The 26,853-nt window shown below is 44.0% G+C and overlaps 1 protein-coding gene across 2 annotated transcripts in view; it reads right to left on the bottom strand.

Moving 5' to 3' along the window:
• pcyt2 (phosphate cytidylyltransferase 2, ethanolamine) overlaps positions 1-26,853 on the bottom strand; it is a 64,690-nt gene that overhangs the window by 12,095 nt on the left and 25,742 nt on the right. The window contains exons 2-10 of one of the 2 annotated variants that reach the window (XM_070857833.1): positions 16,039-16,127; positions 13,047-13,208; positions 12,744-12,810; positions 11,740-11,824; positions 10,227-10,271; positions 5,250-5,388; positions 5,064-5,146; positions 4,196-4,273; positions 3,986-4,051 (exon numbers count right to left, since the gene is read on the bottom strand). In XM_070857833.1, the coding sequence (XP_070713934.1) occupies positions 3,986-4,051; positions 4,196-4,273; positions 5,064-5,146; positions 5,250-5,388; positions 10,227-10,271; positions 11,740-11,824; positions 12,744-12,810; positions 13,047-13,208; positions 16,039-16,127 (814 nt within the window). The remainder of the gene's footprint in view (positions 1-3,985; positions 4,052-4,195; positions 4,274-5,063; positions 5,147-5,249; positions 5,389-10,226; positions 10,272-11,739; positions 11,825-12,743; positions 12,811-13,046; positions 13,209-16,038; positions 16,128-26,853) is intronic. The other variant, XM_070857834.1, reaches the window with a different exon arrangement.

The raw sequence follows: 26,853 nt of genomic DNA, 5'->3' as shown, positions 1-26,853 counted from the left end.
ATGTATTAGCATGGATAGAGAATTGGCTGGCGAACAGAAAACAGAGAGTCGGGATAAATGGGTCCTTTTCGGATTGGAAATCGGTGGTTAGTGGTGTGCCACAGGGATCGGTGCTGGGACCACAACTGTTTACAATATACATAGATGACCTGGAAGAGGGGACAGAGTGTAGTGTAGGGGACACAGAGAGGATGCAAAGAGATTTGGATAAGTTAAGCGAATGGGCGAAGGTTTGGCAGATGGAATACAATGTCGGAAAGTGTGAGGTCATCCACCTTAGGGAAAAAAAAAAACAGTAAAAGGGAATATTATTTGAATGGGGAGAAATTACAACATGATGAGATGCAGAGGGACCTGGGGATCCTTGTGCATAAATCCCAAAAAGTTAGTTTGCAGGTGCAGCAGGTAATCAGGAAGGCGAATGGAATGTTGGCCTTCATTGCGAGAGGGATGGAGTACAAAAGCAGGGAGGTCCTGCTGCAACTGTAAAGGGTATTGGTGAGGCTGCACCTGGAGTACTACGTGCAGTTTTGGTCACCTTACTTAAGGAGGATATACTGGCTTTGGAGGGGGTACAGAGTCGATTCACTAGGCTGATTCCGGAGATGAGGGAGTTACTTTATGATGATAGATTGAGTAGACTGGGTCTTTACTCGTTGGAGTTCAGAAGGATGAGGGGTGATCTTATAGAAACATTTAAAATCATGAAAGGGATAGACAAGATAGAGGCAGAGAGGTTGTTTCCACTGGTAGGGGAGGCTAGAACTAGGGGGCACAGCCTCAAAATACGGGGAGCCAATTTAAAACCAAGTTGAGAAGGAATTTCTTCTCCCAGAGGGTTGTGAATCTGTGGGATTCTCTGCCCAAGGAAGCAGTTGAGGCTAGCTCATTGAATGTATTCAAGTCACAGATAGATAGATTTTTAACCAATAAAGGAATTAAGGGTTACAGGGAGCGGGCGGGTAAGTGGAGCTGAGTCCACGGCCAGATCAGCCATGATCTTATTGAATGGCAGAGCAGGCTCTAGGAGCTAGATGGCCGCCTACTGTTCCTAATTCTTATGTTCTTATGTTATAGAAGTCACTATATGATGACTTCAGCAGCAGTTGCATGCCAAAATAAAAAGCATAAACAGAGTTGTACCGTTGTAATTTGTTAAAGACAACTGTGAATGAAGATATATTCAGTGGCCCAGTATTTTGCCAGGTGGGTAGAGGAAACGTTTCAAGGACACCCTCAAAGCCTCCTTGATAAAGTGCAACAGCCCCACTGGCACCCGGGAATCCCTGGCCCAAGACCGCCCTGAATGGAGGAAGAGCATTCAGGAGGGCGCTGAGCACCTCGAATCTCATCGCCGAGAGCATGCAGAAACCAAGCGCAGACAGCGGAAGGAGCATGTGGAAAACCAGACTCCCCACCCACCTTTTCCTTCAACCACTGTCTGTCCCACCTGTGACAGAGACTGTAATTCCCGCATTGGACTGTAGTCACCTGAGAACTCACTTTTAGAGTGGAATCAAGTCTTCCTCGATTTCGAGGGACTGCCGATGATGATGATGATGATTTTATAAAATGCAGAAGCCCGGATTTTGTGGTGGTAATGACAGCGAACCGGTCAGCATTCATTATTACCTCTCTGAAACGGACTGTAGCTTTAGGATTTAGCGCATGCGCAGATAAATGTGGAAATCCTGAAGTTGCAGTCAGTCATTTCCTGCTCCGCCACAGGTTCTGCTATGAAACTCCCCATAGCCGGCAATCAGTGGAATTGACAAAAACTTAATATTGCTGTTAAACACCCTATAAAAAATTAATCCTGGTTAGAATAGGTGTGACTGGGGTTTTAATGGCATATTGACAACTGATGAACCATTCTGGCCCTGAAAAACTAATTTCATATTTGTGGAATGGCAAATTTTTCCATTACTAGATTTAAAAAATAATTTTTAAAAAGTCTGTTGATGACATTTCAGCTTCTACCTTAAACCCACGTGTATGCCTCAATCTTTATTTCACACTCTAAACTTTAAAAAAAATGAAAATGATAATCAATTCTTTTTATTTCCTGGTTTGCTGTCTGAGAATTCTACAGTGTGATTGGCTCCTTAGACAGTTTGATGACATCACTGCTGCTGTACGCTAGGGATCCCCTTTTGACAGCACTACAATCAAATTATGGCCGAGAAAGCTAAAGTTTTTGACACAGATATTGAGAGATCTTTCTGGGCAGCTTTCTTCGAGGTCAGTGGTGCTGCAAAATCCAGGCCAATATATCTGATTTTCCACCAACAAGCACATCTTGGCAGTATGAAGAAGGGAAACATTAAGCAAGAAGTTAGTTTCTTCATAGGTGATGTGGGGGAAGTTAATACATTTTTAAAAGGCTCCTTAAAATTACGTACTACTTATAATTTTCTCCCCTCCCTCCTGAAGGGCTTCAACTCCTTGCTGTGCATAGGTGAACCTAGGATACTATGATCAAATAGCCATTAATCATTCTCAACAACAGTTGGTAGGCTATTTAACTGTATAGGGCATCACAGAAGATTTTACTCTGGACATTATACAAACAGGTGCAAGAAATCTGGTTGATTTTTATCCCCGTAAGTTAGGGGCACCACTACAGTTGAGAACAATTTAGCGCAGAAAAGTAGCATTCTTTGTCCATAGATCTGAAATGTTGATCTTGTATTCCTCTATCTGCAGATGTTGTTTGACCTGTTGAGTACTTCCATGATTTTCTGCTTCTATCTCATATTTCCAGCATCAGTTTTAGGTTCAGTTTTAAAGCCATTTGAATTTATAGAACTGGGATCCTCTATACAATGAACGGGTCCATCCCCGAACTACTACTATAAATCCATGCCCTCAGTGCTCTTCGCTCACGTTATAGATGAGCAAGGATACATTTATACAAAGTGATATTAAATGGATATAGAATTAAATTCAGTAAAAACTGAACCTTTAGTTTGCCCTCCTTTCTCCTCCACCCCCCAATGTTCAGTGATGTCATACAAGACTACCAGTGTCTATACAATTGTGTCTATTTTGTTAAAGTACAATGTTGAACATTTATGATTAGTTTGAAGTAGTTGCCTAATTTTAATTTGTCTGGGAGGGGCAGAGAAATTTCAGTTTATATTTTTGGTTCTGAAACTTAAAAGTATTCTACTGTACATCTATTCTCTTCCCCCTTCTTTTTCAGCACAATTTAGTAAGTGCTCATTTATGAATCATACTACGATCACTGCAACACAAGTGCTTGTGAATTCTCTAAAGTTGCAATCTACTGTCACTAGATCTGGTGATATGGGGTGGCAGGGGGAGAAGAGGATGTACCATTGATTAGAGGAATGGTGGTATTTGGTGATTTCATACCACATGTCCTCTAATGACCATTGACAAAGTAGTAGAAACAAATTACTTGTTCTTAGCCACAAACGGTGAGGGGATACTGCAGAAGAGAGAGAAAACAGGAAGAAAAAGGGTTGATTCATTCCCTTTAAAATATCTGGCAATACACGCTAAAGTCTGACACTGTTGGGAGTTGTGTGGCAGATATTGTGCTAGAATTTTAAGAGGTATTGAAGCTAATCTGTACTTAAGTTAATGATCGAGGGTTTGAAATCATAAAGCAGATGTCCTGCGATGTTGCTCATGGTGAATTGGAGGATATGCTGTTCTATGCTATGTCATGTATTATCCACTGAATTTTGATGATTGTAAGAAAAATACAATTTGACTTTATAGAGTATTGAGCATTGGTGAAATCTTTGGACAGGAATTCTATAATTATATATTTGTGTTGGGGAAAAATAAACTTAATTTGAATAGAATTTAAGGTTTGTGATTCTGAATTTTTAAAGATTGGATTTCAAAAATTAGGCATCACAATTTGAAAAGTTTGGAAGGGGAAGAAAACATTAGATGGGGAAATTACAAAGTTAATTTAATGTAGTGCTAGTTGCAGTTTAAATAATCATACCTTGAAGTGATCCAGCAAATCTGCAGTGGCAGAATAAGGAGCGCCTATCACTACTTCGGACACATACTGAAAGAAAAAGCAAAAATAATTATAGCAAAATATAATTAAGTAAAATTTAGAATTGGTTCACAAATTGGAATACCAGAGCACGATTAAAAAATAATTCATTGCATACTCAAATCCTGACCCATTATAAAACACTATACTCACTCTACAGGCCAAGACACTGAGTGTTCTTTCATGCACATTCATAATAGGGTAATTCTTTCCCTTGTATCGGTTCACTTCCTGCAAAAGAAAGATGTTTAATAAAATACCAATGTTCAATTTCCAAGCTTGGACTAGATACAACAAACAGAATCAAGCACTTATGCATGTGGCAAAAGGTAAGCATGTATGTTATCCTAAATTAGCCGAACGTGAGGGGAGAGAGAGAGAGAGAGAGAGAGAGAGAGAGAGAGAGAAAGAGAGAGAGAAAGAGAGAGAGAAAGAGAGAGAGAGAGAGAGAGAGAGAGAGAGAGAGGTGCAGAGAGAGAGACATATACAGACACCCACAATTTACTAACTTGATTTAACCTACATTACAATTCCTGTCAAATCATGCATATTTAGAGTTCCCTTTCATTAATAGCACTTGATAGTAGGGCACATTAATAAACTGCCTTTAATGGAGACTAATATTTCACACAAAATTCTCCACTGTAGTTTATTGTGCAAGTGCTTATACGTTAAACAAAAAGATTTTGGTAACGAGTTGTAGCTTATGAACCTGCTTCCTTTCTCTACCATCAAGAGTTCAATTGATTGAATATGATTTTTGTGTAACTACTGCAAAGCAAGTAGTGCAAAAACATGGAAACAGCTGATTTTAATTTATAACAGGACAGGTGTTTTAAGGGCAGTGTATGATGTTAACACTATTTAGACTCAAGCAGAATATGTACTAGTATTCTCAATAAAATGAAGGCATGGATTGCAAAACTACACAACAGAAAATTATCCACATCAGTAGACATTTTTGCTGTCTCCTCCTAGAAATTAATTATGGTGTTAAAGATAAATTGTAAGCTGTACCTACCTGGTCAAAATGCAGACCAACAATAACATAAGGTCTATCTGCCAACTTGTAGACATTTTCCAGAAAGTCTACATGACCAATATCTTTACAAATTGTAAAGGAATGAAAAGTTGATATGATTTATTTAATAAACCATAAATCATGTATGCTTTAACATTAAACAAAATGAACTCTCAGTAAGGATACGGAACAAATCAAATGCTCCTGCCACGTAGATTATAGTATCATTTGGTTGAGGCTCTTTTCCAGAAGCAAACTGAATAATCTTTTGGGATGTCTGCAAAAACTGAGATACTCCAGTCCATGGGCTGCGACCTTTTGGTCCCTTTAATAAAAGAAAGATTTACTTTAGGTCACTTTCAGTGACTTAACTTAAATTCATTTAAAAAAAGGTTTGTATCTTAACTGCAAATATCCCCACATCAGAAACCTTTCTTACCTCAAAATACTTTCCCAGGTTTCTAAGCAAAGCTCCTCTTTAGCAGGCTGCTAGGAGGTGCAGAAGCAGGCTGTACTGGGATAATTGTTCACTGTACTTACAATGAATTCCACCTTTGTACTCAACAAGACGAAAACTAAGCTGAAAAAACTTAAAACTGAACACGGAGTAATTTCAAATCTCAATTTTGGAATAAACTGTCACCTAGCACAGCAAATGTGGACCAGATTACAACAGTCAAAAAAATCCATGCATATCAATAGTCTGCTTTAACAAAGGGATATGACCATGGTACCAAGGGAGGGCTGCTGAAAATAATGCTAATATCACAATTTGTTTGGGGCCATAAACTACTTTAACAAGGTTAACAGAATTTAAAAGAACCATTCTCTCTCCGCCACAACAACTGGAAATGCATGCAACACATTTAGTCGTCATCATCATCGACAGTCCCTTGAAATCGAGGAAGACCTGCTGCCACTCTAAAAGCAAGTTCTCAGGTGGCTGTACAGTCCAATGTGGGAATTACAGTCTCTGTCACAGGTGGGACAGACAGTGGTTGAAGGTAAGGGTAGTAAATTGACAGCGATTACCCAAAGCCAGGAGATACATGTCATTAATTCATCACTTGTAGTGGTGGCAGGCACAGATGAAAGTGCTAAAAGAGATTAAATCAATTTTTGAAAAATTCTACAAAATTATTCTAAGGGAATAAGACGTTATGGTCTAGGGCTTTGGGCCCAAGTTTCGGGCTGCGCCTAGAACGGTGCAGCCCCGACCTGGACGCCCGTTTTTCGCGCCAGAAAGTGCGCCTAAAAACTACTTACCGATTCTCCGGCTCCCTGCAGGTCCTCTGGAGCTGGGTGCGGCACAGCACGAGCTGTGGGGGGGCGGAGCCAGGTCCCTGCGCTGAAAACAGTAGCTGCAGGCGCCCTAAACTGTGTGCAAGGGGTCCGAAGCACACAGCCCCTAGCCCTGGCTGAATGGCCTCACTGGGGCTGTATGGATCAGGCGGCACCTCCCACACCCAGCTCCTGCTTCCTCCCGATCCGACCCTGACTCCTCCTCCCCCCCCACTCCCCGACCTGACCCCCGCTCCCCCCGGACCGGACCAGACCCGACCTGACCCCTGCTCCCACTCCCCCTGCCCCCAGACCGGACCCTCCCTCCCCCCCCCACCCCGGACCCCACTACCCGACCACCTACCTTTAAATCCGGTGCTGGGGGCGGGCCCCACCCGAAGTCTTGGGCCCGGCCCGTTCAGCCTCCCTCTCCTCTCCTTCCCTCCCTCCACCCTTGTCAGAAACACAGACACTGACAGACAGAGAGTGAGAGACACAAACACACAGACAGACAGGGAGATAGAGACACTAACAGAGACACACTGGGGGGGGGGGCGGCCCAGCATGCTGCTGGAGTCGGTAAATAGAAAATTTTTTATTTATTGATTTTTTAATTTTTTTTATTTATTAATTTTTTTTGATTGATTTATTGGTTGATGTTTTGATGTATTTGTCATTTATTATTGATGATTGCTCTTTATTTGTAAAACTGGTTTAATGTTTGTAAACTTCCCTTTAAACCCCCCCCCCCCCATTCCCTATGCCTGATTTGTAACCTACGCCTGATTTTCTAAGTGTAGGCAAGGTTTTTCTGAGCGTACAAAAATCTACACTTACTCCATTCTAAGTTAGTTTGAAGTAAGTTTTCACTGCCTAAACTTTCAAAACGGGCGTAAGTGGCTGGACACGCCCCCTTTTGAAAAAAAAATCTGTTCCAAACTAAAACTGTTCTAACTGACTAGAACTGGAGCAAACTAAATGCCGAGAATTGCAATTTCTAAGATACTCCATTCGAAACCAGTTGCTCCAAAAAAACAGGAGCAACTCAGGCTGAAACTTGGCCCCTTTGTTACTACCGTTAACATGTAAAAGATCAAGGAACTTTTTAGGATCTCAAAAAGAAATCAAAACCCAGAAATTTTGTATTGCATTGGGCAGCTGTAGCCCAGGAAGAATGTGTACAACTACAGCATCAGAAGATTTCTAATAATTTCGGCATGTAGTATTTACAAATGCGTTCTTTCTTGCTGCATTCTGTTAAGCCATTTGGTAAACTGAAATTAGAAATCTTTAAATGCATGGTTTCAAAATTGCATTGATAAGTTTTAACAAAACTATACATCAAATAAAAATGAAAATCTAGAGATTTAAGGTAAACCAAAACTATGAATGTACAATAATTATAAACTAGTTTCTACTGGTGATCATCTGCAATACATTTACAGCTCAAATCTCCCCACCCCACCAATTTTTGACTGAAAGCCTCCTGGACCATTTCCTAACCAAAAGGCCTGTGACATGCATGTTTAGATACTTTTAAGCCTCTGTTGGAATTATTCTCCAATAGGCCACAAGGAGATGCACGAGGGCCGCAAGACAACTTGCAGGCTGATTTCCTCTCGGTGCTTTTGTTTAGCACCTTGCTCGGGGAATTTCTGAGATCAGTACCATGCCAAGTGGAGGACATTCCTGATGAAGCCTACATCCTGCCACTTGGTAGCACATTCACCGGGGAATCTTGAACTTCACATTAAGCAGTTCATATTAAGCATAGTTCTTGTTACTAGAAAATAATTACTAGAAAGAATAATCCAGTTAGAATTTGTGAACCTGCCAACGCAGATTTGAAATTAACATTATTTTCTGAATGTATATATCTTTGCATCAGCAGAGAGGACAAAGTGGTGCATTTGCAGTACAATTTGTGCAGTATCATACATTATCTTATCTCAGCACAAGCTGTAAAATGCATTCAGGGCTTTAGTTTTCCAAGTGCTAAGCTACAATTTGCCTGGTTACAACAAGCACATTGCAGAGCAAGATGGTCAGAGCAAACAACCCAAAAGCGCCATCTAGTGGAAATATCTGGTGACAATCAGACTGCAGTCACAAACAACTTATTTAGGCTCAACAGTGTGGCGGCCCCGACCTGCGAGAAACCATCAGCGGCAGGACGGGGCCATAAAAGCAGCGGCGAGCGGCGGCCCCTAGACAGCGTGACAGCGTACCACTTCAGGGAGCAGCACGAGCTGGTGCAGGAGGGCAACGGCAGCGAAGAGTGACGTCAGCAAGATCCAGGTCGGTGATTGGAGCGTGGACAGATGCAGCAGGAATGGCGAGATCGGGGCGAAGGAGCTGTGAGAGACTGTGAAGGGGTGTGATCGGGGCCCAGGGGAGGCCTGAGTTTGGCCCAGGGGCAGCACGGGCCCAGCCCACACTGCGATATGTGCGCGCACTAGGTCCGTGCAGCAGAGCAGGTCTCCAGTTGTCTTGGTTAATCCTTGCCACTGGACCAAGACCTAGCTCTGTCAAGCCCGTGTGGTGGCTGGTGTGCAACGGCCACCACACGTTAAAAAAACTCCATGCACAGGCATCTTCCACCCTTGAGGATATAGTTCGGGTTCTTCATTCGAAACACCTGTGAAATCATCCTTTTTTTGGCGTGGAAGCAAGTCATCCTCGTTTCGAGGGACCGCCGATGAGGGACTTAGACAATCTTTTCTCTAGTCAGAACCTATATATTTTGTCTCCAGGATCATGCAAGCTAAATAAAACTTTTCATGGCCATCTTTACATAGTAAATTACGAATATACTGGACAGGAAAAGACCATTTGACAGGTCACCTGATGGAACGAAGTCCAGAAAACTTTGCACACAACTCTTAACTCTCATCCGTCTTATTTTCAAAACTTTATTAGCAATCAAAAAAACATGAAATTTCATGAATATTAACAATACCTCTATATTAATTTGCTGTGTAAGTATCAGTACTTATTTAGATGACATCATTCTGTTTTACACAGTCACACCTGCAGCTGAACACATCTCACATGCTCCAGAAATACCAAATCCTCCCAACCTCTACCTATATTTGTCCCAACTTCCTGTAGTCAAACTCTGGGAAATTCACTAGTAATTTATGAAAAAGCAAACTTTAAACATATTTTCATACCAGCCAAGAGTGCTTTTTAGTCAATAACGTCAGATGTATATCGTAACCTCATGTGAAAAAACTATTGGCTCAATTTGTAACCAGTTTATTATAAATGTGTAAAACAAAATTTGGGCTTTTGTAAGGTCAACAAAATATAGAATATTGTTGCCTGGTCTGATAAAATTCTGAAGACAGCTTAATATGTATTTTGTAAACGTGATTTTTCTGCAGCATCACAATCTTATTTCTGAACCTTTTTGTGCTTATTTTAATCACTAAATTTGCATATTTTCTTCTAGCCATTAGATTTTCAATTATATGTCCTTTTCCCTAGTTTTCACAACTGTGAAACAGCTCTGGAATCCCATGACACTGCAACTATTCCACTATGTGGAATATGCCTCCCACTCATCGATTAAAATGTAAAAATATTTGACTGTACCAATTAGACTTCACAGTAGCAATAAACCTGAACAATACACTATGTTATTAAGACGGTTTTATTTTGGAGTTTGGTCATCTTGCTTCACTTTTTAAAAAAAATCATCATTTTCTGACAGGAATTTTCATGGTGCAGAGATCTTTTAGCAACATTTAAGAAAATATTTTAATAAATTGTTCTACTGCTCGAGTCTCAAACATGTGAATTGGTGCTCATTTATAAAAAAGTCAATTTACATGAACAAATGGAAACATGCAAGGAAAGAGAAAAAAACTGAAATGATACCTTGCCAAAGTTGTCAGTGTGCTCCTGGTAATCCGAATTTTTTTCCTGCAGCGAAGTTGGGGGAAATATATATATAGTTATTTTAAATGGTATAATCGCATACTATTCGAGTTACATTTATAACCTTTTCATTCTATAAAAGGCAACATTTCATTTTATCTTCTCCGGAGATTCAAGCAGACTTTCCTCCTTTTGTAGCCATTCGCTTTCAGCCCTTAATTCTTTTGTGTTGGTCTGAAAGCAGCACTAATTCCACAAAAATCCGAGAATTGAAATCAAACCAGCAATTTAATCAAAGGAGGTAAAAGTCCAAGTTCCAAGAAGGAAAGTTTGAACTCCTGGATATATAATAATGCCACATGAAAAGAATAGGCAGCCAGATCTCTTCTCCAGGCAGCTCTTTTAATGAGAGTAATAAGTTAACATTTAATAAATCTAAATCAAGGAAGTTACTACAATAGTGGGCCCTGCCGTACATCCAAGTTTATAATTTAAAATAACCCAAGCACACAATTAGATGTTCGAACAACTTCTCGAATGCTCAACAATTAAAGAGAGAGACTTTAAATCAGCCCTCACTGCAATAAAATGTCTAGCTGGACATTATGTGAGAAATTTGTGACAACTGAATGCACTGAACTATGTAGTCTAAATTCAGATATTGTGAATAGTACAGGTCATTAGGTCCTAATCCTGCCAAACAAACAAATACCAAAAGCATTCCACAGTTCTAACCAGCCATTAATGAGCATGGCCCTCCCTTCTCATTCCTCCTCCTGGGCATAACTCAACCACACTTCCAGTTAGAACAGTGGAGAAATAACTAGATGCTACAGATATGGGGACGTTAGCATCGCTTTGGATAGATGAATTAAGATGGGCCGAATGGCCGTCCTCATCTTTAATTATCTTGTGATCTCCAATTCTCCCTCTCCTCCAGAGACACAACTACTCCATTTATTCGTTCCTGTTTTGATCGGGCTCAGAATGCAAACAGGGCAAAGCAAGACTTGTATTCGCTTCCAGCCCCATCCCTATTCCATTACACGGAGCATAGAAGCACTGATGCTCCGGGATTCCAATTAAGTGAGCTGGACTTTGTCAATAGTGTGCACTACACAGCTTTACAAAAATTACAATATTTTATTTCAAAAGGTTTTCTTCTCAATACGAACACATGGTTTTGTTGAGTTACAATACTACCTTTTAATGCACAAGAAAATAAATTTTCAAAGCAAATTACTTTCATCAAATATTCCTCTAACATTTGCTGACAAATAATTTTTTCGATAGACGGAAATACATTTTCATCCAAAAACATCCGATTAAAGCAACTGATATGTTTCCTTATTCTGCTGCTTAATAAGTTTTAACATATTATGTTCTAAAGCACTCAATGGCTTTCACAATTTAAATAATTACGCAATGCCAAAATTAGTATCACTTGTCACAGATAAGCTCTGAATCCCTCCTGTATAATAGACTAAAATATTAAATTATACATTTTACTCACAATGTTGCTGTGATGAGCTTTAGTCAGGAGGAGCATTCGGCCAACCAGGTCTGTAGTGGAAACCCCCTGTGTACGTTTACACTCTCTGAAAGGTTTTTAAAAATCAGAAAAGGCCAATATATGAGTATTGTGCCCCACATTTCTTAATTCAATTAATCCCATAAAGACTCCGCCCAGGCCTCAGCTCATCTGCTGCTAAAACCTTCATCCGTGCCTTTGTTACCTCGAGACTTGACGATGCCAACACACTCCTGGCTGGCCTCCAGCTTCCATAAACTTGATCTCATCCAAAACTCTGCTGCCCGTCTCCGAACCTTGGACCAAGTCCTGCTTCCCCATCACCTTGTGCTTGGCGACCTACAGTGTCTCCCGGTCTGGAAACGTCTCAATTTTAAAATTCTCATCCTGGTTTTCAAATCCCTCCATGGTCTCGTCCTTCCTCGATCATTGTAACCTCCTCCTCCACAGCCCTACAATTCTCCAAAATCTCCAATTCTGGCCTCTTGCGCATCCCCAATTTTAATCGCTCCACCACTGGTGACCGTGCCGAGGTCCTAATCGCTGAAATTCCTCGTTAAACCTCTCCGCCTCTTTCCTCTTTTAGGACGCTCCTTAATACCTACCCCGTTGACCGGGCTTTTGATCATTTGTCCTAATATCACCGTATGTGGTTGGGAGTCATATTTGTTTAATAATGCTCCTGTAAAATGACTGGCGATGTTTCACTACTTTAAAGCTGTTGTAGTAAAGTGCAAATGTTAGTTTTAATATGAACTGTAAGGAGTTTTCATTGGAGATAGCATTAACTTTTTCCACTGACATAGAATTTTTAAAAATTCCATTCAGATGTGTGTATGTATATTTTTTATATCCATATCACAGTTTAAGAAACTGTTTCTTTCTTCAGAACAGTTTAGAACATTTACCACTCATCTTAACATAGGCCCACTTTTTCTGACAAAGTATGAAAATACTGGAACTTGGCTTTTAAGGAGTATTGTTACCTGTATCTGCCCGTTTTCTTTACTTCTTCATAAGTATCTTTTCCATCAGCAGTCAAAGTAATATCATCTACAAAAAAAAAACATTATCAAAGGAAAATTTAAAATCGCCACTAGACTGCAAGACAACAATGGAACCAAACATCTAAAGAACTTTGTCTGAAACACATGTTTCATTTGAAGTCTGTGGGAAAATGTAACCAGCTTCAAGTATCCAGATACAAGAAACAAGTGTATCAACATTATACAGCCTTGAATGAGAGAGAAACTGATTATTTTTGTTTCAGGTCACTTGACACAACATACCTCCATGGACACAGAAATCAGAGTTATATTTATCCAGGGTTTCAAGTGTTGTTACATATGGTGCTCCCTCAATGACCTCATCAACCCACTTAATCGCACGGACCATCTTGTAACGCTCCTCCTGTGTAAATACAGGTGGACCTTTGTGCTTGGCTATTTCCGCTGAAAACAATTTAAGGAGGATTCAATTATTAAGGGGAAAAATAAATTAATGGAATGAGTACCAGGTGTATTCCACTCCCAGTTACTATCATCAAATGCACACTTTACTATGAAGATCACATTTAAAAGGAAAATGTACTACAGAACTGACGTAAGTTCCAAATTTGAAGAATATAAAATTAACTATTTTAAATTTTGCATCATTGGTAAGTTGCATTCAATGCTTCTTACATTTTGATTGATTGGGGAGGAAAAAATACTAACATCTCTCGAAAACACTTTTTCTTAATGTACACAAGAACTACAGTATCAATAGAGTTTGTGACTAATTTCAAACTATAGTATGGTTTCAATGCCATGTATGATGCTTTGTTGATGTTAGTGTTTATATATGCAAAACTCACAAAAAATCATAAGTCATATACAGAACCGTTTACTGTAATAAACTAGGAATGCAAAATCTTTGTGGAAAAACATTTTTAATTAAAAAAAATCTGTACCAATCGCTTGCTCCTTTTCAGAACAAATTTCAAGTTGCAGAAATTCAAACACTGCATCTACAAGCTTTTGGCCTCTTGTAGATGCAGAATGGACAATGCAATGAACAAACATGGAACCTTTAACTGTTAATAAGGGGAGGTTGCATTAATCAGACATTTATGCTCCCCTGGACAAGACATGAGTTACCTCAGCCATAAAACCAGGAAGTTCTCAGATTTGATACCTGACCTTACCTGATCCCTACCAAGGCAAGAGCAAGAAAATCAGAACAATCAGGGACAACAAAAGTCCATTGGCCTGTTAAAATTCATCTCTCAGATCATCAGGGCTCGGCGCAAGGTCTCAATTTTTCCCCCACCAATCAAGCTGCATGAAAATGGTCTTAAAGCCGTTCATTTACATCTGACTACAGATAAGTCTGTAAAGCAAAAATGGCTCTCTTCTGCTTCCTGTCTGCTTACTTCCTCCCTTTTCTTCACTTATAGTTTTCTCTGCCCTTGCTTCATTCTGTTTCTTTCCTCCTCCTACGCTTGTTCTTTCCCCCACCCTTCCTTGGCTTGTTTTTCGACACATTGTCCTTCACCTGTTTCCCTATTATTTTCATTTCCCTTTTAGTCCTCCTGTTTCCCACTTCTGGTTTACTTTTTTGCTCGGTCTCTCGCTTGTCTTTATACACTGGGAGGAGGGCAGCCTGGAAAGGGAGCAGGATACTGGACAATGAGCTGGAGAGAATGGGTCAGCATCATTCAAGTTAAATTTACAGTGTAGGTTCTGGCTCTCACAGCCTGTTACATGACCCACCTGCACAAGCCTCATACAGATACGAGGATGCACTCAACAGCGAGGAGGAAAATATCTCTCCTATCATAGCACTTAACTGTATCTTGAGCAACCCTAATGTTTTTTGCCTCTATTATTATGCAAGAACATTAGTCTCAACATGTCTTATCCTTTGGGGGTGGTACAATTGACCGTGGCTCTCTGGTAGCACTCTCGGCTTGGAGTAAGAAGGTTGTGGGCTCAAGTCCCACTACAGTGCAATACTGAGAGAGTGCGGCACCATCGAAGGTGCCATCTTTCTGAGGAGATGTTAAACCAAGGCCCCGTCTGCCCTCTCAGGTGGATGTAAAAGATTCCATGGTACTATTCGAAGAAGGGCTGGGCTGGGCTCCAGATACTGCTGAGATCGAGTGGGTCAAAGTATCTCGGCCAATATTTATCCCTCAACCAACATCACTACAATCAGATGATCTGGTCATTATCTCATTGATGTTTGTGGGAGCTTGCTGCATTTCCTACCATCATCATAGGCAGTCCCTCGAATCGAGGATAATTTGCTTCCATGTCAAAAGGTTCACAGGTGTTTCAATGAAGGACCGAAAATTCCAGGTCACAAACTAAATCTTGAAGGATGGAAGATACCTGTGCGTGGATTTTTTTAACGTGTGGTGGCCGTTGCACACTAGCCACCACACGGGCTTGACAGTGCTAGGTCTTGGTTAAGTGGCAAGGATTAACCAAGACGACTGGAGACCAGCTCTGCTGCACGGACCTAGTGCGTGCACATATCGCAGTGTGGCTGTCCCTGGACCCTCGTCTCTTCTGGTAGGAATGTATTTCCTACATTACGACAGTGACTACACTTCAAAGAAAACTTAATTGGCTGTAAAACGCGTGGGATGTTCAGAGGTCATGAAAGGTGTTATGTAAAGGCAAATTCTCTTTCTTGCTTTTCTTTCAAGAGCTGTAAAAAAAAACGAAGCTTGGGTTCCCACTTCTGATTGCGCCCTGTGGAAGGGTGCATGTGATGCTCGGCTTCCTGTGATCAAAAAGGCTGCTGACATTGTCCAGGCTCATTTACACATGAGGAATGACACTGAGGGGATGAACCAGAATTTAGAGAGGAGGGTGTGGAGCGAAATTGGAAGAAAAAGAATGGAGAAAGACTTACCATTTCATTAAGGAAGTTTCAAGGAAGCTAATTTCCTGGGGCAGCTTTCGCCAACAAAGGCATGTGCTATATAGTACACATTTTTTATATTATTTATCTTAAAACTACATGTGCAGCTGACATGATCAATAATGTGATTGCATTTGCGAGTGACATTATTGCAGGCAGCTTGATAGAGGCACACTAATTCACAACTTTGTCATGTTACAAATAAGCTTCTATTTTTCTTTTCCTGTGTTGGGAAAAACTGCAGTGATACTGTTCCCATACTGATTTGATGTGCAACTCAAGTTATTCAACAAATTTCAAAAATACAGTAGTGATACTCACTGTTATATAACATCTAATGCACAGTGCTGTATTTGTTTTGCAACTTACCATCTGTATGTACTCCTACAATGAGGTAATCACCCATAGAACGTGCCTGCCTCAGCTGGTTGGAGTGGCCATAATGCACCATATCATAGCTGAAAGATAGATACACAAATTACTGTAGAATTCCCCACATTTTTAAGAAGAAACCTGTACAGAACACAGATTGCAGAGTAGTTCTCCATCTGTTCCCTTGCCTACTTTTGGTGAAAAAGTGGGCATGAAAAAAACACATTTTTATATTCCTTCACTTCTTACAAAGTTCTCACTGATATTACTTTAGTGCTAAACATTCAAATAAATGAAAAATATAGAATACTCTGGAGTGCGCAGTTCTCTAAACATTCATCATTACCACTCCTTGATTAGGCAGCAAGACACTTGAGTTGAAGCAAGAATTACTAAAGCAGTATTTCCTTCTCAAGTGGAAGTTAATTATGCTGCTGCACACTGACCCCTCAGTCTGTGGGGTGGAGAGGGAAGAGGAGAAAAATTAAGGAGGAGGTGGCAGAGGGGTAGAGAGGAAAGGGGGAAATTGGGAAGGGATAGCTTGTAATGATCAGTACAGTTCTGCAGAAATCTGTTGCGCTCTCGGCTCACCCTAGTCATAAACTATATAGATATATGCCTGCTGTTGACACTAAACTTTAAGCTATGTGGTCATTAACAAATACAAGAGACTGCAGGTATTCAAAGGGATGTGGACCAATTAAACCAATGGGCTAAGGAATGGAACATTCCAATGTGAACATAAGCTGATGTATACTAAAAAAAACATGTAAGGGCAAACATCAAAATGCAAAAGAATAAAGGATTTTCTAAGAGAAAAATAATCTTATGGAGACCATAGTCCATTCGACAAATGTTTCCAAACTCTATAAAGCTGCAATCTTCAAAGATTGTCAAATACTAGAATACATCTTTGGGACATTTGATTACAATTTGAAACAGACTAAAACTGCTTATTGGCAAAGCAGTATTTGGAATATTGTACCCAATTTTGGGTACTAAGGCCTGGAAAGCAAAAAGGAGGGGGAGGAAAGAAAGAAATTACATTTATACAGAGTCATTCATGACCTCAGGATGTCCCAAAGAGCTTTACAGCCAATGATCAGATCAGTTCACACCACCATGTAATGAAACATGCAGATTGCTAAAAGATGGCACACCTTCAAGAATTCTAATTTAAAAATATATAGATATAGGCTATTGTTTGTGGTATGACAGATGACGTACTGTTTTACGACAGGAACATTATACTATGTGAGTGGTTCTCAAACTTTTTTGGTTGAAGAATCCCTTTTCAAATGGATTAGTAATTACTGAACCACCCCCCCCCCCCCCACGCCATTTTAAATTATTATTGCCTCCTTGTATTGATACTGTAGCATGATCTTCTGACAATGAATTGCAATGTAGCCACGGTGACATTTACAAAACGGGAATCCCTCAAGTATGTATGATTTTAAAGCATTGATTTTTAAAAATTACAAATGCATTCAGGGAACATAAAAACTGACTGCAAAAGCTTTGATAGATATGTGAAGAGAAAAAGATTAGTGAAGACAAATGTAGGTCCCTTGCAGTCAGAATCAGGTGAATTTATAATGGGGAATAAAGAAATGGCAGACGAACTGAACAAATACTTTGGTTCTGTCTTCACCAAGGAAGACACAAATAACCTTCCGGAAATACTAGGGGGCCGAGGGTCTAGCGAAAAGGTGGAACTGAAGGAAATCCTTATTAGTCAGGAAATTGTATTTGGAAAATTGATGGGATTGAAGACCAATAAATCCCCAGGGCCTGATAGTCTGCATCCCAAAGTACTTAAGTGGTTGCATAGGTGGTCATTTTCCAACATTCTATAGACTCTGGATCAGTTCCTATGGATTGGAGTGTAGCTAATGTAACCCCACTTTTTAAAAAAAGGAAGGAGAGAAAACAGGGAATTATAGACCAGTTAGCCTGACATCGGTAGTGGGGAAAATGTTGGAATCAATTATTAAAGATGAAATAGCAGCGCATTTGGAAAGCAGTGGCAGGATTGGTCCAAGTCAGCATGGATTTATGAAAGGGAAATCATGCTTGACAAATCTTCTAGAATTTTTTGAGGATGTAACTAGTAGAGTGGACAAGGGAGAACCAGTGAATGTGGTGTATTTGGACTTTCGAAAGGCTTTTGACAAGGTCCCACATAAGAGATTAGAGTGCAAAATTAAAGCACATGGTATTGGGGGGTAATGTATTGACGTGGATAGAGAACTGGTTGGCAGACAGGAAGCAAAGAGTAGGAATAAACTGGTCCTTTTCAGAATGGCAGGCAGTGACTAGTTGGGTACCGCAAGGTTCAGTGCTGGGACCTCAGCTATTTACAATATACATTAGTGATTTAGACAAAGGAATTGAATGTAGTATCTCCAACTTTGCGGATGACACTAAGCTGGGTGGCAGTGAGAGCTGTGAGGAGGATGCTAAGAGGCTGCAGGGTGACTTGGACAGGTTAGGTGAGTGGGCAAATGTATGGCAGATGCAGTATAATGTAGATAAATGTGAGGTTATCCACTTTGGTGGCAAAAACAGGAAGGCAGAATATTATCTGAATGGTGACAGATTAGGAACAGGGGAGGTGCAATGAGACCTGGGTGTCATGGTACATCAGTCATTGAAAATTGGCATGCAGGTACAGCAGGCGATGAAGGCGGCAAATGGCATGTTGGCCTTCATAGCGAGTGGAATTGAGTATAGGAGCAGGGAGGTCTTACTGCAGTTGTACAGGGCCTTGGTGAGGCCACACCTTGAATATTGTGTACAGTTTTGGTCTCAATCTGAGGAAGGACATTCTTGCTATTGAGGGAGTGCAGCGAAGGTTCACCAGACTGATTCCCGGGATGGCAGGGCTGACATAAGAAAGACTGGATCGACTAGGCTTATATTCACTATAATTTAGAAAATGAGAGGGAATCTCATAGAAACGTATAATATTCTGACAGGATTGGACAGGTTAAATGCAGGAAGAATGTTCCCGATGTTGGGGAAGTTCAGAACCAGAGGTCGCAGTCTAAGGATAAGGGGTTAGAACCGAGATAAGGAGAAACTTCTTCACCCAGAGAATTGTGAACCTGTGGAATTCTCAAACACAGAAAGTTGTTGAGGCCAGTTCGTTAGATATATTCAAAAGGGAGTTAGATGTGGCCCTTACGGCTAAAGGATCAAGGGGAATGGAGAGAAAGCAGGAATAAGTACTGAAGTTGCATGATCAGCCATGATCATATTGAATGGTAGTGCAGGCTCGAAGGGCCGAATGGCCTACTCCTGCACCTATTTTCTATGGGCCCAAGTTTCCACATGATTCGTGCCTGATTTTTTAGGAGCAACTGGTGGAGAACGGACTATTTTAGAAATCGCAATTCTCCACATTTTTTTTTCTGCAGTTCTAGTCAGGTAGAACAGTTCTAGTTTAGAACAGAATTATTTCTTCAAAAGGGGGCGTGTCCGGCCACTGACGCCTGATTTGAAAGTTTCCACAGTGAAAATGTACTCCAAACTAAAGTAGAATGGCGCCAGTGAAGATTTTTGTAGAACTGAAAAAACCTGTTCTACACATTAAAAAATCAGGCGCAGGTTACAAATTAGGCGTCCAGAACGAGGTGGGGGGGGGAAGGGAACTCATTAAATTCGACAATAAATCCTTATTTATACTTCTACAAATAAATCCAACCTGAATAAACATTTATAAGCCAAGAAAAGATTAAATAAACCATCTTCCTACCTGTGTGAAAGTGCTTCAGCCAGGGAGAATTCTGCAGCTGTTCGTGCCGCTGAGGGGGAGGGGGAGGGGGAGGGGGAGGGGGAGGGGGAGGGGGAGGGGAGGGGGAGGGGGAGAGGGAGGGGGAGAGGGAAGGGAGGGGAGGAAGAGAGGGAAGGGAGGGGAGGGAGAGAGGGAAGGGAGGGGAGGGAGAGAGGGAAGGGAGGGGAGGGAGAGAGGGAAGGGAGGGGAGGGAGAGAGGGAAGGGAGGGGAGGGAGAGGGAAGGGAGGGGAGGGAGAGAGGGAAGGGAGGGGAGGGAGAGAGGGAAGGGAGGGGAGGGAGAGAGGGAAGGGAGGGGAGGGAGAGAGGGAAGGGAGGGGAGGGAGAGAGGGAAGGGAGGGGAGGGAGAGAGGGAAGGGAGGGGAGGGAGAGAGGGAAGGGAGGGGAGGGAGAAAGGGAAGGGAGGGGAGGGAGGGGAGGGGAGGGGGGAGGGGAGGGGAGAGAGGGAGTTGAGAGAGGGAGGGGAGGGGAGAGAGGGGGGGGTCGGGGAACAGGAGCGGGTGTCGGGTCGGGGGAGCGCGTGTCGGATCGGGGGGGGGAGCGGGTGTCGGGTCAGGTGGGGGGGGGGCGGGCCTCGGGTCGGGGCGGGGAGCGGGTCGGGGGGTGGGGGAGCGGGCCTCGGGTCGGGGCGGGTGGGGGGAGCGGGTCTCGGTCGGGGCAGGAGGGAGCGGGTCTCGGGTGTCGGGTCGGGGGGGGGGGGGGGGGGGGGGGAAGAAGAGCGGGTGTCGAGTCGGGGCGGGGGGAGCGGGTCTCGGGTGGGGGGGGCCGAGTGTCAGGTCTGGTCGGGCGGGGAGCAGGAGCTGGCCGTGGGAGGAGCCTCATTCACGCAGCCCCAGTGAGGCCATTGGGCCAGGGCTAGGGGCTGCGTGCTTCGGGCCCCTCCCACACAGTTCGGCACCTGGAGCTACTGCACATGCGTGCCGACTGTGGCGCGCATGTGCAGAGGTCCCGGCACTGTTTTCAGCGCAGGGACCTGGCTCCGCCCCCCCACAGCTCGTGCCGGCTGCGCCGAGTGCCACAGGACCTGTAAGTCGGTGGAGAATACCGAGGATTTTTTTAGGCGCCCGTTTTTTTTTCTTGTGGAAACTTGGGCCCTATGTTTCTCGGTTTTCAAGTGCTGCCCAGATTGTGTCAGATTTGCTTCTTGACTGTGGACACACAAATGTAACGTATTTTATTGTAACGTATTGTAACATAATACAATATAATGTATTGCAACGTAATGTAACATAATGGGATCAATTTCCCCAAAGCTGTTTTTTGGCGTACTTGAAGAGTTACCCCCGTTTTTGGGGGGCCAACTACACCAAAAAAAAAATCATCCAAGGTTCCCCGTTTGAATTGTTCATTTTGGTGCCGCCTAGCCTGTCCTTTAGCTTTGGGGGTGGAGCCCAAGGCCTGCGCCAAAAAGATCGGATTGCCACGGTAACGAGGGACACACTGCGGTCTGAGGCTGAAAGTGACACATACAACAGCCAGCTCACAGCAACCTGCACAAGCACATTACAGCAACTTACCATCATTCAATTATTAAAAAGTGTTTGAGAAAGTCTATCCCCCCCCCCCCCCACCAGATGCCGGTGCCTGCTACTATCCCTGGCCAAAAGGCCTCCCGGTGCCAGTACCCGCTACAATCCCAGGCCGAAAGGCCTCCCGGTGCCAGTACCCGTTACTATACCAGGCCGAAGGGCCTCCTGGTGCCGGTACCCGTTACTATACCAGGCCGAAGGGCCTCCCGATGCCAGTATCCACTACTCATCATCATAGGCAGTCCTTCGGAATCGAGGAAGACTTGCTTCCACTCCTGAAGTGAGTGCTTTGGTGGCTGAACAGTCCAATAGGAGATCCACAGACAGGACAGATAGCCGTTGAGGGAAGGGGTGGGTGGGACTGGTTTGCCGCACGCTCCTTCCGCTGCCTGCGCTTGACCTCTTCACGCTCTCGGTGTTGAGATTCGAAGAGTTCAATGCCCTCCCGGATGCACTTTCTCCACCTAGGGCGGTCTTCGGCCAGGGACTCTCAGGTGTCAGTGGTGATGTTGCACTTTATCAGGGAGGCTTTGAGGGTGTCCTTGTAATGTTTCCGCTGCCCACCTTTGGCTCGTTTGCCGTGAAGGAGCTCTGCATAGAGCATTTGCTTAGGCTGTCTCGTGTCTGGCATGCAAACTATGTGGCCTGCCCAGCAAAGCTGATCGAGTGTGGTCAGTGCTTCAATGCTGGGGGATGTTAGCCTGGCCAAGGACACTGATGTTGGTGCGTCTGTCCTCCCAGGGGATTTGCAGGATCTTGCGGAGACATCGTTGGTGATATACCTCCAGCGACTTGAGGTGTCTTCTGTACATCGTCCATGCCTCTGATCCATATAGGAGGGTGGGTATTACTACAGCCCTGTAGACCATGAGTTTTGGTGGTAGATTTGAACACTCTTTTCCTCAGGCGGCCGAAGGCTGCACTGGAGGCGATGTTGAATCTACGCATCAATGTCTGCTTTTGTTGATAAGAGGCGCCCGAGGTATGGGAAATGATCCACGTCGTCGAGGGCCGTGCCGTGAATCTTGATGACTGGGGGGCAGTGCTGCGCGGCAAGGACAGGCTGGCGGAGGACCTATCTTATGGATGTTAAGCGTAAGGCCCATGCTTTCATATGCCTCGGTGAATACATCGACTATGTCCTGGAGTTCAGCCTCAGAATGTGCGCAGACGCAGGCGTTGTCCGCGTACTGTAGCTCAACGACAGAGGTTGGGGTGATCTTGGACCTGGCCTGGAGGCGGCGTAGGTTAAACATCTTCCCACTGGTTATGTAGTTTAGTTCCACTTCAGCGGGGAGCTTGTTGACTGTGAGGTGGAGCATGGCAGCGAGGAAAATTGAGAAGGTGGTTGGAGCGATAATGCAGCCGTTTGGCCCCGTTCCGGACATGGATTGGGTCTGTAATGGATCCGTTGGCAAAGATCACGGCCTGCATGTCGTCGTGGAGCAGGCAAAGGATGGTGACAAACTTTTGGGGGCATCCGAAACGGAGGAATGCGCTCCATAGACCCTCATGGTTGATAGTGTCAAAGGCCTTTGTAAGATTGAAAAAGGCCATGTTTAAGGGTTGGCGCTGCTCCCTGCATTTTTCCTGCAGCTGTCGCGCTGCAAAGATCATGTCCGTTGTGCCCCGTAGGGGACGAAATCCGCACTATGATTCCAGGAGCAGCTCCTTGGCCACAGGGAGAAGACGGTTGAGCGACAACTTTCCCAGTGGCTGATAACAGGGAGATTCCTTTGTAGTTGTCACAGTAGGACTTGTCTCCTTTTTTAAAGATGGTCACGATCACTGCATCTCTGAGACCTCCGGGCATGCTCTCCTCCCTCCAGATGAGAAAGATGAAGTCATGTATCTGCGCCAACAGCGCCTCTCCGCCATACTTCAGCGCCTCAGCAGGGATTCCATTTGCAGCCGTAGCCTTGTTATTCTGAAGCTGTTTTATGGCTTTGCCTGCCTCGTGCAACATTGGGGTTTCACTGAGATGGCGGCGGGTTGCATGCTGTGGGATGGAATCAAGAACACTCGAGTCAAAGGCAGAGTCTCGACTGAGGAAATCTTCAAAGTGCTCCTTCCAGCGGGCCCTGACCGCCTCGGTGTCCTTGATGAGTGTTTCCCTGTTCTTGGCCAGGGTTAGGGTGGGGCCTTGGGAGTTTGGACCATAGGTGGCCTTGACTGCAATGAAGAATCCTCGCATATCGTGGCTGTTGGCCAGTTGTTGTATCTCCTGTGCTTTCTCCATCCACAACCTGTTCTTTAGGTCCTGGGTTTTTTGTTGGACCTCAGCCCTGAGCCGTCAGTAACGTTGCTTTGCTGCTCCTAAGTTGGGTTGTTGCTTGAGGCTCAGAAATGCTCTGCGCTTGTGATCTATTAGTTCTTGGATCTCCTGATCATTTTCATCAAACTAGTCCTGGTGTTTTCTGGTTGAGTGACCAAGTGTCTCTTCACTGGCACTAGTTATAGAGGCCTGGAGGGCAGACCAAGCGCTGTGGGCATTCAGCATCTCAGGGTCATCAAGGCACGGCAGATTAGCTGTGAGTTGCTGGCTGTATAGGACTCTCTTAGCTGGGTCTCTAAGAGCCCCAGCATTAATTTTTTTGCGGCACTGCTTCTGCTGTCCCCTCTGCTTTGGGGCTACGTTAATGTCGATGATGGATCGGATTAGGCGGTGGTCTGTCCAGCCGTCATCAGCTCCTGTCATGGCGCGGGTGATGCGCACAATCTTGCGATCCCTGGCTCGGACGATGACATAGTCGAGCAGGTGCCAGTGTTTGGAGCGAGGGTGTTGCCACGATGCCTTGTATTTGTCCCTCTGGCGGAACAGGGTGTTGGTGATGAAGAGTTCATGTTCTATGCATTTTGTCAGGAGTAGGGTACCGCTGGAGTTGGCTTTCCCTACCCCCCTCTCTGCCAATCACACCTCCCCAGAGGGCTGTTTCTTTGCCGACCCTGGCATTAAAGTCACCTAGGAGGATCAATTTGTCACCTGTGGGGACGTGGGACAGGGATGTCGCGAGGTTGGAATAAAAACCCTCTTTAGCCTCATCTGTTGCATCGAGCGTTGGTGCGTACACACTGAAGACTGTGGCGCATTGGTTCCGGGATAGGGTAAGACGAAGAGTCATGAGGCGTTCGTTAACTCTGCAGGGGGAGTCTTTGAGGTGGTCGACCAGCTCATTTTTGACGGCGAAGCCGATTCCATGAAGATGGCATTCTTCCTCTGGTTTTCCTTTCCAGAAAAAGGTGTAACCTCCATGTTGTTCCTTGAGCTGGCTTTCCCCTGCCTGCCAAGTCTCGCTTAGAGCGGCGATGTCAATGTCAAAACGTCCAAGTTCCCGGGCAACTATGGTGGTGTGGCGTTCCGGCCTGTTGGTGTTGGAATTGTCCATGAGGGTCCTGACGTTCCAGGTCCCGAACTTCATATTAACGAAGTGGAAGATGCCTGTGCGTGAATTCTTTTAATGTGGGTTGGCCACTGTACACTGGCAACCACACGGGCTTAGCTGAACAAGGTCTTGGTCCAGTGGCAAGGGGGTCCAAGATGACTGGAGACCAGGCACTGCTGTTTAAGCCCAATTGCCTATGGCGAGGTGTTGGCCACAAGCTCAGCTCATTGATGATAGGTGGCCCGAGGCTTGGTTGGGGGGGCCACCATTCGGAAGGTCAGCTGTCCAAGGGATTTTAAAAAAAGTTTCTGCCAACGTTTCCAAAGTTATTTAAAAGTTTCTATAAAAAGTCTAAAATGTAAGTCAGTAGTAGGTTAAAAAAGTTTTCCCAAATTGTTTAAAAGTTGATTAAAAGTTGAATATGTAAGTCAGTAGTAGGAATTCCGGCCCCTCGAAGAAATTACAGCAGCTTGGTCCCTTTGGCCGGTTCAACGTCGGTCCCGGAGTCCCTGCGGCCGGTTGAATGCTGGCCCCGGAGTCCCTTCGGCCGGTTGAACGCCGGCCTTGGAGTCCCTTCGGCCGGCTTTAAAAAGTTTGGGATGATGTCCCGGTGTAGGCCGCAAGCCCCAAACAGGAACCGCAGGCCAGTGCAGGGGTCCCTCCAGCCCGGGATAGAAGCGGGCCAGTGCGGGGTACCTTCGGCCTGGGATAGAAGACCCGCTACTTAAGGAGGTGGCCTTGGGAATAGTGGATGCACTGACAGTCATTTTCCAACATTCCATTGACTCTGGATCAGTTCCTATAAAGTGGAGGGTAGCCAATGTAACCCCACTTTTTAAAAAAGGAGGGAGAGAGAAAACAGGGAATTATAGACTGGTCAGCCTGACATCGGTAGTGGGTAAAATGATGGAATCAATTATTAAGGATGTCATAGCAGTGCATTTGGAAAGAGGTGACATGATAGGTCCAAGTCAGCATGGATTTGTGAAAGGGAAATCATGCTTGACAAATCTTCTGGAATTTTTTGAGGATGTTTCCAGTAGAGTGGACAAGGGAGAACCAGTTGATGTGGTATATTTGGACTTTCAGAAGGCGTTCGACAAGGTCCCACACAAGAGATTGATGTGCAAAGTTAGAGCACATGGGATTGGGGGTAGTGTGCTGACATGGATTGAGAACTGGTTGTCAGACAGGAAGCAAAGAGTAGGAGTAAATGGGTACTTTTCAGAATGGCAGGCAGTGACTAGTGGGGTACCGCAAGGTTCTGTGCTGGGGCCCCAGCTGTTTACACTGTACATTAATGATTTAGATGAGGGGATTAAATGTAGTATCTCCAAATTTGCGGATGACACTAAGTTGGGTGGCAGTGTGAGCTGCGAGGAGGATGCTGTGAGGCTGCAGAGCGACTTGGATAGGTTAGGTGAGTGGGCAAATGCATGGCAGATGAAGTATAATGTGGATAAATGTGAGGTCATCCACTTTGGTGGTAAAAACAGAGACAGACTATTATCTGAATGGTGACAGATTAGGAAAAGGGGAGGTGCAACGATACCTGGGTGTCGTGGTACATCAGTCATTGAAGGTTGGCATGCAGGTGCAGCAGGCGGTTAAGAAAGCAAATGGCATGTTGGCCTTCATAGCAAGGGGATTTGAGTACAGGGGCAGGGAGGTGTTGCTACAGTTGTACAGGGCATTGGTGAGGCCACACCTGGAGTATTGTGTACAGTTTTGGTCTCCTAACTTGAGAAAGGACATTCTTGCTATTGAGGGAGTGCAGCGAAGGTTCACCAGACTGATTCCCGGGATGGCGGGACTGACCTATCAAGAAAGACTGGATCAACTAGGCTTGTATTCACTGGAGTTCAGAAGAATGAGAGGGGACCTCATAGAAACATTTAAAATTCTGACGGGGTTAGACAGATTAGATGCAGGAAAAATGTTCCCAATGTTGGGGAAGTCCACAACCAGAGGTCACAGTCTAAGGATAAGGGGTAAGCCATTTAGGACCGAGATGCGGAGGAACTTCTTCACCCAGAGAGTGGTGAACCTGTGGAATTCTCTACCACAGAAAGTTGTTGAGGCCAATTCACTAAATATATTCAA

This window comes from Pristiophorus japonicus, chromosome 16 (assembly GCF_044704955.1).
Source record: "Pristiophorus japonicus isolate sPriJap1 chromosome 16, sPriJap1.hap1, whole genome shotgun sequence".
Taxonomy (NCBI): Eukaryota; Metazoa; Chordata; class Chondrichthyes; family Pristiophoridae; genus Pristiophorus; species Pristiophorus japonicus.
This window is presented reverse-complemented; position numbering and strand designations above follow the sequence as displayed.